The 12,518-nt window shown below is 63.9% G+C and overlaps 1 protein-coding gene and 1 long non-coding RNA gene across 2 annotated transcripts; both read right to left on the reverse strand.

The window, feature by feature from the left end:
- Positions 1 to 3,802: 3,802 nt before the first annotated feature.
- Positions 3,803 to 8,053, reverse strand: LOC115909718. The gene is made up of 3 exons (XR_004061164.1): positions 7,867 to 8,053; positions 5,727 to 7,384; positions 3,803 to 5,461 (listed from the first exon to the last, which is right to left on the reverse strand). It is a non-coding gene; the product is annotated as an uncharacterized LOC115909718 (long non-coding RNA).
- A 1,234-nt stretch (positions 8,054 to 9,287) lies between these two features.
- Positions 9,288 to 10,534, reverse strand: CRYBA4 (crystallin beta A4). Its single transcript, XM_030959074.1, has 5 exons — positions 10,489 to 10,534; positions 10,264 to 10,382; positions 9,920 to 10,061; positions 9,681 to 9,823; positions 9,288 to 9,435 (listed from the first exon to the last, which is right to left on the reverse strand). Exons 1-5 carry the CDS (start codon positions 10,525 to 10,527, stop codon positions 9,288 to 9,290), a joined length of 591 nt encoding a protein of 196 aa, XP_030814934.1. The 5' UTR covers positions 10,528 to 10,534.
- Positions 10,535 to 12,518: the final 1,984 nt, after the last annotated feature.

The following is a 12,518-nucleotide window of genomic DNA, read 5'->3' on the forward strand; positions in this document are numbered from 1 at the left end:
TTTCCCACTTAAGGTGGCTCAAAGCCCAGCTGTGTCCCTGCGAGGTGTGGGGACAGCAAACACATGATGCTTCCCGGGATACAGCTCCAGGATCTGAAAACCTGGATAAGGGTGTGACTGCGTGAGAAGCGTTGCATCTGCCTGCCGGCTGAAAGGGAAGGAGGGGAAAATGGAAGATCTGTGGGGTTTGTAATGCGTTATTTGCAGAAGTGGGAACAGAGATGCTGATCCCGTGCGGTGCGGGGACTTGGGCAGAGCTGTGGACGTGGAGCTGCTGCCTGGGCTGAATCCCTGCCTGCTTCCCTGGCTCCCTTGGCAGCTGCACGGCCGGGGAGCAGCGCTGGGGCATTTGGGAAAGGTGATTGGGGCATTTGGTAAAGGTGATTGGGGCATTCCCGATCCCTCCGGCAGAGCCCTTCCCGCGGGGCCCCTCTGGGGCAGAGCCCCGCTCCCGCAGCCGCTCCCCGAAATGCCCCGGATCCGTTCCACAGAGCCGCAATTCGATGAAAATGAGCATCATTTCTCCTGCTCGTACGCGTTCCCTGTCAGCACGGAGCCCCGTCAGGCGGGATGGAGCCGGGAGCCCTCCCCAGAGCCGGGGGTGTCCAGCCTCCCCCTCCGCAGAAAGGCAGGCGGGAGCCGCGTCCTGCTCTCTGTGTGCCAGGCTGGAATGGCAGACCCGTGGGATGGTTTGTGATGGAAGGCGAGAGGGAAATCGAATCCTTCCATTTCCCGCCCGTGGGCAGCGACGCCTTTCCATTATCGCAGGTTGGCCGCTCCGAGCCCCATCCATCCTGGCCTCGGGCACTTCCAGGGACTCAGCGGGGCCACCGGGCTTTGCTGGAGCACGAGCTCCACCTGCCGCCCCCTCGGAGCCCGGCCCGGTACCGCCGAGTGCCCCCGCAGCCCCCGCAGCGCGACCCCCGGGGCTGCCCCGGCTCGGGGGCTCCGTGCCCGCCCTGCTCTCTGTGCTGGGTGATGGCATCGTGCCCCCAGAGCCGCCAGCCGGGCTGCCCGGGGGTTCCCGGGGGTTCCCGGGGGTGCCCCGGTGTGCCCGCCCTCCTTCTCCCCTCCGCCCACCCAGGGCCCCTCCGGTGCCCCCACACCCCCGGTGGCCGCGGTCCCCGAGGTGGCCGCGGTGAGAACGGCCTGTCCTGGCCCCCCCACAGCCCCCATGAGAGCTGGGCACCCCCAGCCCGGCCTCACAGGGTCCCCCAGCCCCCCACACGGCACAAAGACACGAGACAAAGACAGCGAGGTGGTTGCACACTTGCCATGTTCACAGTAGACTTTACAGGCAGTGGGGACATCCTCGGGGCTGTGGGGACATCCTCGGGGCTGTGGGCACTTGTGGGACTCGTGGCCAGTGCCCAGCCAGCGTGGCTGTGCCCGCAGAGCAGGGGCAGCCCTGAGCAGCCAGGGCAGGACAGTGCCCCCAGGGCTGCACCTCTGCCCGTGTCACTGCTGGGCTGCCCTGGCCACACGTCCACACCACAGCTGGAAGGGGGGCTGCACATCCTGCCCCACTCCACACAGCGGAGAGGGATGGACAGACAGACGGATCAACCCCTGCCAGCCAGGGGGCCTGGGGAGCAGGGACAGGGAGCCCTGAGGTGCAGGAGCAGGGCAAAGGAGTGACCTGGTTGTTTGGTGGAGCCTCTCTGCCCTCCTGCCTGCACTGGGGGGGAGCAGCTACCCACGGGCACTGGTGGCCTGTCCCCACTGTGCAGGGTGACATCTGCCAGCTGCATCCTCTGCCATCGAGGTGACTCATGGGCCCACATCTCCCCTGGGTGACCAGCCTGGGGAGGTCCCCCTGTGCATGGGGGGGCTGCTCTGGAGCAGAAAGGGGGGGTCTGTGGCATGGGGAGGAGAGTCCCTCACAGAGCTGGGCTCTGACAACTCCAGCCCAGTGCTGGTGGTGCTCCTGTCCTGTGCAGGAGCCCTGATCTGCCCACCCTGGGCTCGACCCGGCTTGTTCTCCTGTTCCATTCCTGCCCCTGTTCTCCCCACTCTGTCCCTGTCTTCCCCTTCCATCAAACACAGGAGCATCAGCCCTAAAACCCATCCAGGTGGCATTGGGGGATTAGTGGGATAAGGTGGAGGCTGGACAGACACAGAGCTGGGTGAGGAGGGGACTCCATCAGCCTGAGACTGCCCAGGTAAAGCTGGGCTTGGTGCCCAGCAGGGGAGGTGGCAGTGTCATGGGCTGGCTCTGGCCTTCCAGTGCAGGCAGAGCTGCCATGGGGTGACAGTGACATCAGCCAGTGACAGCGGGTCTGGGGAAGCCCTGGCCATGGGAGCAGAGAGCACAGGGCAGAGCCAAGAGAGAGCAGCCAGAGCTGGGCCCTGTCTGGGTCTGCCCCCCCTGAGACAGCTGCTGTGACCCCACCACAGCCACAGTCTGGGATGTCCTCCCAGATGAGCCAGCAGCACAGGGCCACCATCCTCTGCTGGCACACAGGGACAGCTTGGCTCTGTCCCCCTGGTCATGGCACCCTGAACACTGTCAGTGCCTTGCCGTGTGCCAAAGCCACAGCATCGGGGCAGGGCCTGGATCCTCCACCCTGGCAGGGCCCTGCAGAGCCTGGGGACCTTCATCTGGACAGAAAGCAAAGGCCAGGCTGTGCCCCCATCACCTGTGACACCCACTGCCCAGCCCTGTCCTTGTCTGGGCCCAGGGCAGCCTGCAGCGGGACGGTGACACAGAGCTGAGTTAGTCAAGGCTACGCTGCCAGCAGTGGCTTCCACATGCACCAGGCACAAGAGAAACTGTGGAGAGACACAGGGGGGTGAAGAGAGGAGCCCAGGAGCACCAACGCTGTGAGCAGCACGAGAGCATTCCCCATGACAGGTGACCTGGGGCCTCAGGAGAGCCCCGAGCTCAGGCTCATGGCAATAACTTTGCTCTGTGGCTGAATCTCTTTGCAAACTGGGTTTGCTGGGCCTCTACAGCCATTAATGGCTTTGTGCTGTCCTAGTGCCACTCAGCCTCTTCTCCTCATTGTGCCACGTGAAATTTGTTGGAAAACAGGCCAAGAGGGAAATATTCAAAGTGCCCCAGGCTGAGCATCTTCCTTCCCATGGTACCAAACGGGAGCCAGGGATGCTCAGCAGCACAGAATATCGAGTGCTGCAGGTGAGTAAGTCCAGGAGGAGCCACTGTCACTTGTCATGGCAAACAGCACCCAAGAGGCAAAGTGCAAAGAGAGTTGTTAGTAGCAAGAGAGAAACAGTCAGGGAGGATTAGTACAGTGGGAACAGAAGAACAGGTTAGTAACAGAAGCAGGGCACTGGTCTGCCTTAGAGGACACACACACTGGAAGAGAAATGAAGAGAAAAGCAGCAATGGTTAGTTTGTTTAATTCAGTTCAGGAATGTGTTAGTAACAGAGATCTACTGGCTTAAAAAGGAACTGAAAAGCTTCTGCTGATAAAACCATTTTAGGCTCCTAGTCAGCAACAGGCTCCACAGGCAGAGCTGGGCAGGGCGTGTGGGGAGAAACCCTCTCCTCGTGCTGCCGAGGGCTGGGCAGGGCAGAGGCTGCTGTCCCTTCTCCTGCCTGGGACAGGGGCTGCTGTCCCCTCTCCTGCCTGGGACAGGGGCTGCTGTCCCCTCTCCTGACTGGGGAAGGGGCTGTTGGGACCAGCAGCCAGGGACCAGCAGCCCCCTCTCCTGCCCAGGCCAGGGGATGCTGCTCCCTTCTCCTGCCCAGGACTGGAGCTGCTGTCCCCTCTCCTGCCCAGGGACCAGCAGTCCCCTCTCCTGCCCAGGACTGGAGCTGCTGTCCCCTCTCCTGCCCAGGGACCAGCAGTCCCCTCTCCTGCCCAGGACTGGAGCTGCCTGCACATGCAGGAGCTGCCCCACACCACTCCTGCCCAGTGCTGGGCAGCCAGTCCTCTCTCCAGGGCTGTCCCTGCCTGTGCAGCCTGGCACTGACACCTGGCACCTCCAAAGCCTTTCCCCAGCTTTTCTGTTCCCCTTTAAAGGCAGCGCTGCTGCCGTGGTTAGTGGGCGCGAGGCAGGGCTGCTGTGGGTTAGTAGGGCATGCGCTGGGCTGGTTAGTGGGTTAGTCCGTGTGCCAGGGGCTGAGGCAGCCCCAGGGAGGGCACAGGGGTCCCAGCAGGTTAGTAGGTTAATATTGGCAGCATGCAGAGCCAGGCCTGTCAGCAGCAGGGCTCTGGCTCACAAGAGCAGGAGGCGTTTTTGGGCGTTGGCATTTGGGAAGGTGTTAGTGGAGGGTTTAGCTGGTGTAGCAGAACCTGTCCCTGAATGAAATGCTCAGCAGGCTTCTGCCCCTCTGATCCCTGCCAGGGAGGTACCAGAGGCCCCTCACAACACGGGCTTCCCACCCCTGGTGCTGGGAAAGGTGAGAGACAGGATGCATGGAGGACACAGCCCCAGCAGTGCCTAAAGGACTCCAAAGGAGCTCAAGAAGCAGAAGAAGAGAGGGTGAAAGAATCACTGGTGGTGTCTGGGGTAAGGCTCCAGCAGAGACCACAGCAGCTGCTCCAGGACTGCCCCAGCTCCCACTGCACGTGCAGGGAGGAGGAGGAGGTCCAGCAGGGAAAACCACCCTGGAGCAGAGGAAAGGCGACCCACAGCTTACCCCTTCATCAGAAGCTGCCTCTCCATGGGGCTGAGCACTGCTCCAAGGGCTGCACTGTGCCCCAGGAAACAGGGCTGGGATGGGGCACCCAGGAAATCCTCTGCCTCGAGTCCCTCTGGGTCACCTCCTCCCACAGCACGAGCTCCTCTGGTCCCCAGGTGACACTTTTCCAGTTTGGACTTCAAGGCTGTAACACCTGCCATGAGCTGTGTGTGCCCCCAGCCCACTGCACCCCTGTCCTTGTGCCTGTGTGGGGTCATGGGCCCGAGTGGCTGCTTGGAGAGGACACGGTCCCACCCCTTACAGGGCCACTGCAGAGGCCATGGCAGCAGGATTCACTGTCCATGCTCCTCCCCAGGCTCCAGCATGCTCCACACCCCAGGTGTTCCAGAAAGCACCAGGACTTCACCACGAGCCATAGGGAAGGGCAGGATCAGTGGGGACAAACAGAGCCCCTGTGGGCTCTGCCCATCGTGTCACCACGAGGAGCTGGCACAGCTCTGCCCCCACTCCCTTTTCCTTCTCCCTCCTCCTACTCTGTGCTCAGGGCAGGGGACAGGCCTGGGGGCAGCAGTGGGAGGCAAGGACACCCCAGCACCTTGCAGGAGAACCGTGTGCACGCTCAGCCCTGTGTCCTCAGGTGTCACCAGCGCCGTCTCCTGGGCCGTGTCCCCCGCAGTGGCCAGGCTGGTGGCTCCATGCCATGGCAGAGGGTACCAGGGTGCTTTGCTGGGGCCAGCCCGGCTCTGGCATCGTGTCCTGGTGGTGATGGCAGCTCCTGAGCCTGGCTCCCCTCTGGACATGGTCAGTCTGGCCAGGCAGGAGCTGGGCTGTGCCCCTGGGGTGGTGGCACTGAGGAGCAGAGATGCTGTGAGACCCTGGGCTGTGGCAGCCACCCCCTCCCCACTGCTGGGCACACGTAGGGGACACATCCTCTCATGCAGGGGGCCCTGGGGATGGTGTGAACCCCTGCACCCCGCTGGGGCCTGGGAGCAACCCTCCAGGAGATGGGGCCTTGAGGAGGAAGGATGATCCCGATTTCCCAGCACCTCCCTGCTCACGAGGGGTGGAAGAGCATGGGGCTGGCACTGCCTGTGTCCCCTCCCCAGAGTCCTACCTGTGGTCACCAGCTACAGGAGTGCTGTGCAATGTCCCCTGTTCCACGTGGCTCTGTGGGGCAGCGAGGGGACTGTGTGAACAGACCTCAGGTCAGTCATTAGCAGCTGCAAAAGAAACAACCAACGCAGCAAAGGGAGAGAAACAGGGCACCATCCTCAGGCACAGCCCAGCCAGGAGCCTGGCAGGAGGGCTGGGCGCAGACCTTCCTGTCCCTGTCCCCTTGCAGGGTGAAGGAGCTGAACCAGGCAGAGGAGGGGCATTGGAACCACCACAGCAGAAATGGTGGCAATGCCCCAAACTGTCCCTGCCTCCAGTGAGGTAATCAGGGACTGATTGCCACTGCCACTGCCACTGCCACGTCTGCTGCCACCTCTGCCCCTGCTGTGGGGTAAACTGAGTCTGGGACCCTGCTGTTCCACAGGCACTGGTTAAACTGGGGCAACTGGTGGTCACAGCCCGGGTGCTGCTCCATCTCCTCAGGGATTTGGGGACACGTGGCCGGTGCCAGCAGCCAGCCCATGTCTGTGCCCTGCCCTGCCCTGCCTGCCTGGGCAGAGCAGGGCGGCAGCAGGTCCCGGGGGAGCGGGGCTGTGATGACTCTGCAGTTCAGCCGCGGAGCTGTTCCTGCTCCCCGCGGCTCGCTGTCACCACACGCCGCAGGCTCTGCCGGCAGGACAGTCCCTGCCGTGGGGACAGCACGTCCGGAGGCGTTTGCAGCCCAGCTGCGGTGGGAGCAGCGGGAATGAGCTGTGGAGATGGCACTGAGCATCTGGCACATGGATCCCCTGCTGGATCCCGGCGGGAGGCGCCCGTGCTGGGGCAGGATGGCCTCTGTGGCCTGGCAATGAAGCACATCCCAGGGGACAGGGAGGGAAAAGCAATTTTGTGCAGACAGGACCCTCCTAAACACTCATTTTGGGCGTGAGCTTGAGCTGCCTCTGCCACACGTGTGGGTGGCACATACAGTGGCCCCGGGGGCTGGACACCCAAATTAAATGGGGCTAAACCCCCTCCTCAAGTGAGGAGAGAGGGAGGACAAGGAGCACAAGCTCCACTGCGGGCAGGAGCAGGGAGATGAGGGCACAACAGGCGAGAGATCCTGGAGAGATGATCTCTGGGATGTGGCATCGGGGCACCCTGACCCCCCAGATCCCACAGGGCGGGCAGACACCCCGGCCCTGTGCCCTGCCAGCGCTGCCCGGCCCTTGCTGCCACCCAGCACAGCCCAGGCTCCCGGTGCTGCTGCAGGGGTGCCAGGCACTGCTGCCTTTGTCTGCAGCCCTGGCAGAAAAGGGGCGTCAGGGTGTGAAAGGCTCCCTGCAAGCCCGCAACGCCTGAAAATCTGATTATTTCTGGGCTCCTCCTGGCTCCCAGGGCAGGACCTACCCGCACACACAAAAGGCTGCGAGACAATGAGGGAGAGAAAATGGCTCCGCAAGAAGAGCATCTGCCAGGTTAACGCGGAGGGGAGGGAAGGGCCGGGCTGTGCCCTGGGGCTGCTGGCCCAGCCTCGCCTCTAACGCCGCCTGGGATCATCAGCTTTAGGAGAAAATGGGGGCTTCGAGACAAAGCACTAACACAGCATTTTTGGCTATATTTTTGAAAATCAGGCAAGAATCCGTTTACCTGGCAGGAGCCCTATTCCTGATGAGGATTCTGGAAAAAAAAATACAAACCAGCGGTGCAGCAGTTAGCTCTGATTTGGGGAGGGGGCTGCAGTCGGTGTCCGAGGGTGGGGGGGCTCAGGACCGGGATCACCGGGATCGCCCGCCGGGCCGGGATGTGCCGGGAGCACGCTGCGGGATGCGCGGCTGCTCCTGCCCTGACAAAGGGAGGGGTCCGGGGCTGTCCCCCCCGGGGAAGGTGGGAGTCCTAGGGGAGGGGGTGTCTCTCCTGGGGTTATTTATAACCAGGGAATAATATATTGAGAAAAGGGGTATTTTTGGGGCATGGAGAAGACGGAGCAGCCGCATCCGCCGGCCCCGCACCTCCCGGAGCGACGCCCGCAGGATCCCCCGAATCCTGGGGCGACATCGCCCCTGCGCCCGCCCGGAGGTGGGGGCGGCCCCCGGGGCTCCCCGCACCCCCAGACCCCATCCCCGTCCGCAGGGAGCGGAGCCGTGTCCGCGGTGCGTTACCTGCTCCCGGGGGGCCGGGCTGGGGCTGGGGGGCGCCGGTTCCGCTGGCTCCTGCCCGCCGCGCCGCTCCTTTGTGCTGGAGCTTTCCCAGAGCATCCCTGAGGAAGAGGCGGCCGAGCAAACTCCTCCTCCAGCAGCCCCCGGCCCCCCCCCGGCCCTACCTACGGCGCAGGAGGATGCTGCAACTCGCATGAAATTTTAATGCTGGAAATGCGGCCGAGTCACCTTTTCCCCCGCACCGCTCCCGCTGCGGAAAACCCTGGGGACCCTTTTGCCACGACAGCCGCTGCAAATGCCACTGTCACCCCCTGCCAGGCATCGTTTGCAGCGACGGGCTCGCCACAGCCATGGGTGTGAGCCGGGGGACGCGGGACAAGGGGTCGGACCCCTGGGGACATGGTGGCAGGATGAGGTGGGGACGGATGGCAGAGAGACCAGCCTGGGGACACAGCCCTGTCCAAGGACAGCTCCCCTCCCGTCGGGGGGTTGTGACAGCCCCTCCGCAGCGCTCTGCAGCTGCTGGGCTCCCGCATTGTTCTCCAAGTCCCCGCCGGCTCCCCGGGGACCCCTGGTCTCGCCGCCAGCTGCCCACCGTGCCTGGCCATGTGCTGGCCCCGCTCCCGGACCCCGCGTCCCCCCAGGGCTCTGGAGCTGTGCAGGGACAGGCGGGTACCCAAGACGGGCGGTGACGGGAAGCTCTGCTCCTCGGGTCTCCCTGGCTGCCGGCCCCGGCCGGGTTTGCCCTGGGGAGCAGGAGGGTTTCATTCAGCCCATCCCACAATTCTTTGTTTCTTCTTCTATTTAGCCTTTTTAATTGTGATTTCCTGCGGAGAGAATCCCTTGCTGGGCAGCATTCCCTCCGCTGGTGGCCTTGCTGTTGCAAATGTCATGGATGGGACATTTTCACCACATCAAACATTTCCTCCAGAGCTCTTCTGAAATTAGGAATTTTTTTTTCCAGAGCAGCCTTTCCCGGCTGTATTTCCAGCTTTGACTGCACGCTGGGTGTGCAGGAGTGAGGGATGGGTGCTGGGATGGCTGCAGGGGTGTGTACAGGTGGGTGGGAGTGCTGGGATGGGTACAGAGTCTGCATGGATGCAGGGAGAGGTGCACACTTGCTTGATCCTGCAGCTCCTTTCAGCCCCTGGCAGGTGCTGGAAGAGCAGATGGTGTCTGTGGGATGGTGGAATGTGGAGGTCCTACAGAGCCCCTGCACCTGGGCAGAAAAATTCCCCTCCACCTCATCCCTGCCCCTGCAGAGCCCCACTCTGCCCCGAGAGTGGCATCACTCCCTGCCACGCACCCCCATGGCCCTCATCCCCAACTGCCAGCGCCGCCTTGGACAAGTGAGCCTTTATTGAGCTTTGTCCCCGCTCAGGGGACAGACGGGGCCCAGGGGCGGGGGAGCTCCGGCACCGCGCTCACTGCTGCACCCTGCGGATGGACTGGACCTGGCCCGTCTGCGCGTGGGACCCCCACTCCCGCACGTGCTTGTACTCGCCCGCGGGGCTGTCGCTCTCCAGGAGGTACTGGAAGCCTCGGTAGCCCGGGTACTGCGAGCAGACCCACCTGCGACAGAGCAGAGAGCGGCGGTGACCCGGGGCTGGCGGCACCGCGGAGCCCCTGCAGCTGCCGGAGCATCCTCGGCCCTGCTGCCAGAACATCCTCGGCCCTGCTGCCAGAACATCCTCAGCTCCACTGCCTGAGCATCCTCGGCCCTGCTGCCAGAGCATCCTCGGCCCCGCTGCCACAGCATCCTCGGCCCCTCTGCGCGCCCCGGCGGACCCGGCAGGCTGCGCAGCCCCGGTACTCACGCTCCGGAGCGGACAAGGAAGGAGCCCACGGTGCTGCTGCCCCAGCCCAGGGCGGGCAGCGAGGGGCAGTCGTCGCTCATCTCTGCCCGCTTGCCCTGGAAGTTCTCCTCCTCAAAGAGCATCAACCTGCTCCGTCCGTGGTCCTGCGGCCGAGATGGGCGCGGCTTTGGCACTGCCACCCTGGCCAGGGTGGGCTCCGGGGGTCGCCCCGCGGGGGGAGCCGGGGCGGGGGCACTCACGGCGCAGGCGATGGGGCGGAAGGAGCACATCCTCTCCACGTGGTAGGCGTTGCTGCCGCTCCACGCCTCCCAGCACGGGTACTCGCCGCGCTCCAGCACGAACTGCTGCCCCTGGAAGCCGCAGTGCTCGAAGCCTGCCCACCTGCCGGGGCGGGAGGGGTGAGACCCCCGGCGTGCCCACCGCCCCACTCGCAGCCAGGCTGTGCTCGCTGTGCCCAGCAGTGCCCACAGGAGGCAGCTCGGGTAGCAAAAGGCACTGCAGAGGCCTCCATGCTCCAACCCCCCTGCTATCCGTGGGGTCCCGCAGCACTGTGGGGTGGCAGTGCCCCGGGACCCCCACTCACGCCCCGCTCTCGATCTTGCAGGAGCGGACGGTGCTGAAGCCGTGCTCGGGGGTGCTGTAGCAGTCGGTGGTGAACTCGTGCTTCTTGCCCTGGAAGAAAGGCTCATCCCACACCACCATCTGGGGGGGGATGGAGGGAGTCAGGAGGTTCTGGGGGTGCAGATATTGCAGCCCCATTCCCGGCTGTTCACAGGGCATGGTGCTGGTCCTGCCCGGGCTCCTGTACCTTCCAGAGGCCGGAGGATTTCTTGCAGCGGTGGCTCATGGTGGCTCTGCCAGAGCACAGGGGAGGGCACAGTTCAAGCTGCCTCTGTGCCCAGATGAAAATGACCTCAGGAGCCCTTGTTGTCCCCCTTTCACAGCAATGTGGGGGACAACAAGGGGGTTGCTCCATGCTGGAGCGGATGAAGAGCTCTGTGCTGTGGCTCTCCCTGCCCAGCTGGAGCTGCCACCAGGGCCATGTGGAGCAGCGGGCACCTGGCCCAGTGGGCACCTGGCCCTGGCAGACATCCCTGCCCGTGCCCAGGGAAACTCCTCCTCCCACTGGCAGCTCCCTGAGCCAAAGCCCCGGCGCTGGCAGGGCAGTGCTGAGCTGGGAGCGCTGCAGAGTCAGCTCTGCCCACAGTGAGCACCAACACCTGCCACTGCCACGGCCAGGGACAGCCCCCGATCCCCCAACCCCCACCACAGCTCCCGGTGCTGAGGAGAGCTCTAGCCGCGGATCTTGGATGCTCCTCCACCTGTTCCCACAGCTGCTCACTCCCAGGCCCTCCCATGGGCATGGGGCAGCCCCAGGCTCCAGCGCTTACCTGGGGTGAGGCACTGGTGCCCGGGGAGGTGACATGTCCAGCAGCCTCCAGTTGGGTTTTTATAGCCTCCAGATAGAGACAGAGCCCAGGGGAGCATTACTGAAACCCCTAACTCAGCACATGGCGGGGAGGAGGGACTGGCCAGAACAAAGGCGCCGTGTCAGAGACGCTGATGAGCAGGGACATGGAGCTGGCCCACCGGGCACGGGCTCTGACCCCCACCCCACAGCTCCAGGGCTGGGGCATCGCCCCCAGGCCCTGCCAGCACTCCTGCCATGTGCCCTCCCTGGCGTGGGGCTGGGCTGGGGCCGTGTCCCAGCTCTGGCAGCGCTCCCCCTGCCCGCAGGCAGCGCTGCCTGCGCTGGGAGCGTGGGGAGGTTTCCTCACCCCTTTCTGGGAAGTGGGAGGAAGGACACGTCTCCACTTGCTCTGCCTGCAAGGGCAGAGCAGCTCTACCCTAAATCCCGGGTGGCTCATCGCAGGTTGGGCACACAACAGCCATGGACACCATAAGAAGTGGGGACCAGGGGCATGGAAAGTGGTGGTGGGGGGTATAAAAGACATGGGAGGGACTGGAGGTGCAGGTCATGGCTTGGGAAGAGCTGCAGCAGCCTCCTGCCTCTGTGTGCTGGAAAGACTCTGCTGCCACCACCTTTTGGGGACCTAAACACCTTCTGGCTTTGCTCACAGTGACCCACACACCTCACAAATCATCCTGGGGTGCTGCCAGGGCTCCACAGAAGCTGGGCAGAAGCACCCACCCAGCCTGCCCCTCAGAGAGGGAAGCAGGCAATGGAGGCTCTCGAGCCCAATGGGAAAACCCTATCCACAGGGAGTGCCGTGTTTTGGGACAGAATTTGCCAGAAAACTGCCAGGAGGCTGAGCCAGAGTCCCCCTCATGCAGCTGCAGCAGCCCTGTGAGCCCCGGGCAGCCTGGGGGAGGCAGAGCAGAGCAGATGGGGAAGCTCAGCACAACGGGCTGCCCCAGGGCACATCAGGGCTGCACGGGCTGTCCCTGACACCTGCAACCCCAGCAAAAGCCCTCTTGGCACTGGCACAATTTGTCCCTGGCCTCTCGCTGTGGCCTGAGCTAAACTCAGCTTGCTCTGGCCACCAGCACAGTGACCACCACTCACTCACTGTCCACGCCATGTCCTGGCAGGGTGACATGGTCACTGGGGCCTGTGCCCCCATGGTGGCACTCAGTGCCAGGCAGGGATGCAGCAGCAGGAGATCCATGGACAGTGGGACTCACCAGGACAGAAAAAACCCTCATGCCCAGGCCCTTTGTGGCCACACTGTGCCAGCTCTGGCTGTCTGCTGCCAGGGCAGATCTTTGCTGTGCTGGGATTGTGTCCACGGGCTCCACAGGCTCACCCATGCAGTGAGGGCACAGGGTCCATGGCAGGGCAGAGATTTTGTGTCTGGGGGGCTCAGGAATGGCCAA

Source organism: Camarhynchus parvulus, chromosome 15 (assembly GCF_901933205.1).
Source record: "Camarhynchus parvulus chromosome 15, STF_HiC, whole genome shotgun sequence".
Taxonomy (NCBI): domain Eukaryota; kingdom Metazoa; phylum Chordata; class Aves; order Passeriformes; family Thraupidae; genus Camarhynchus; species Camarhynchus parvulus.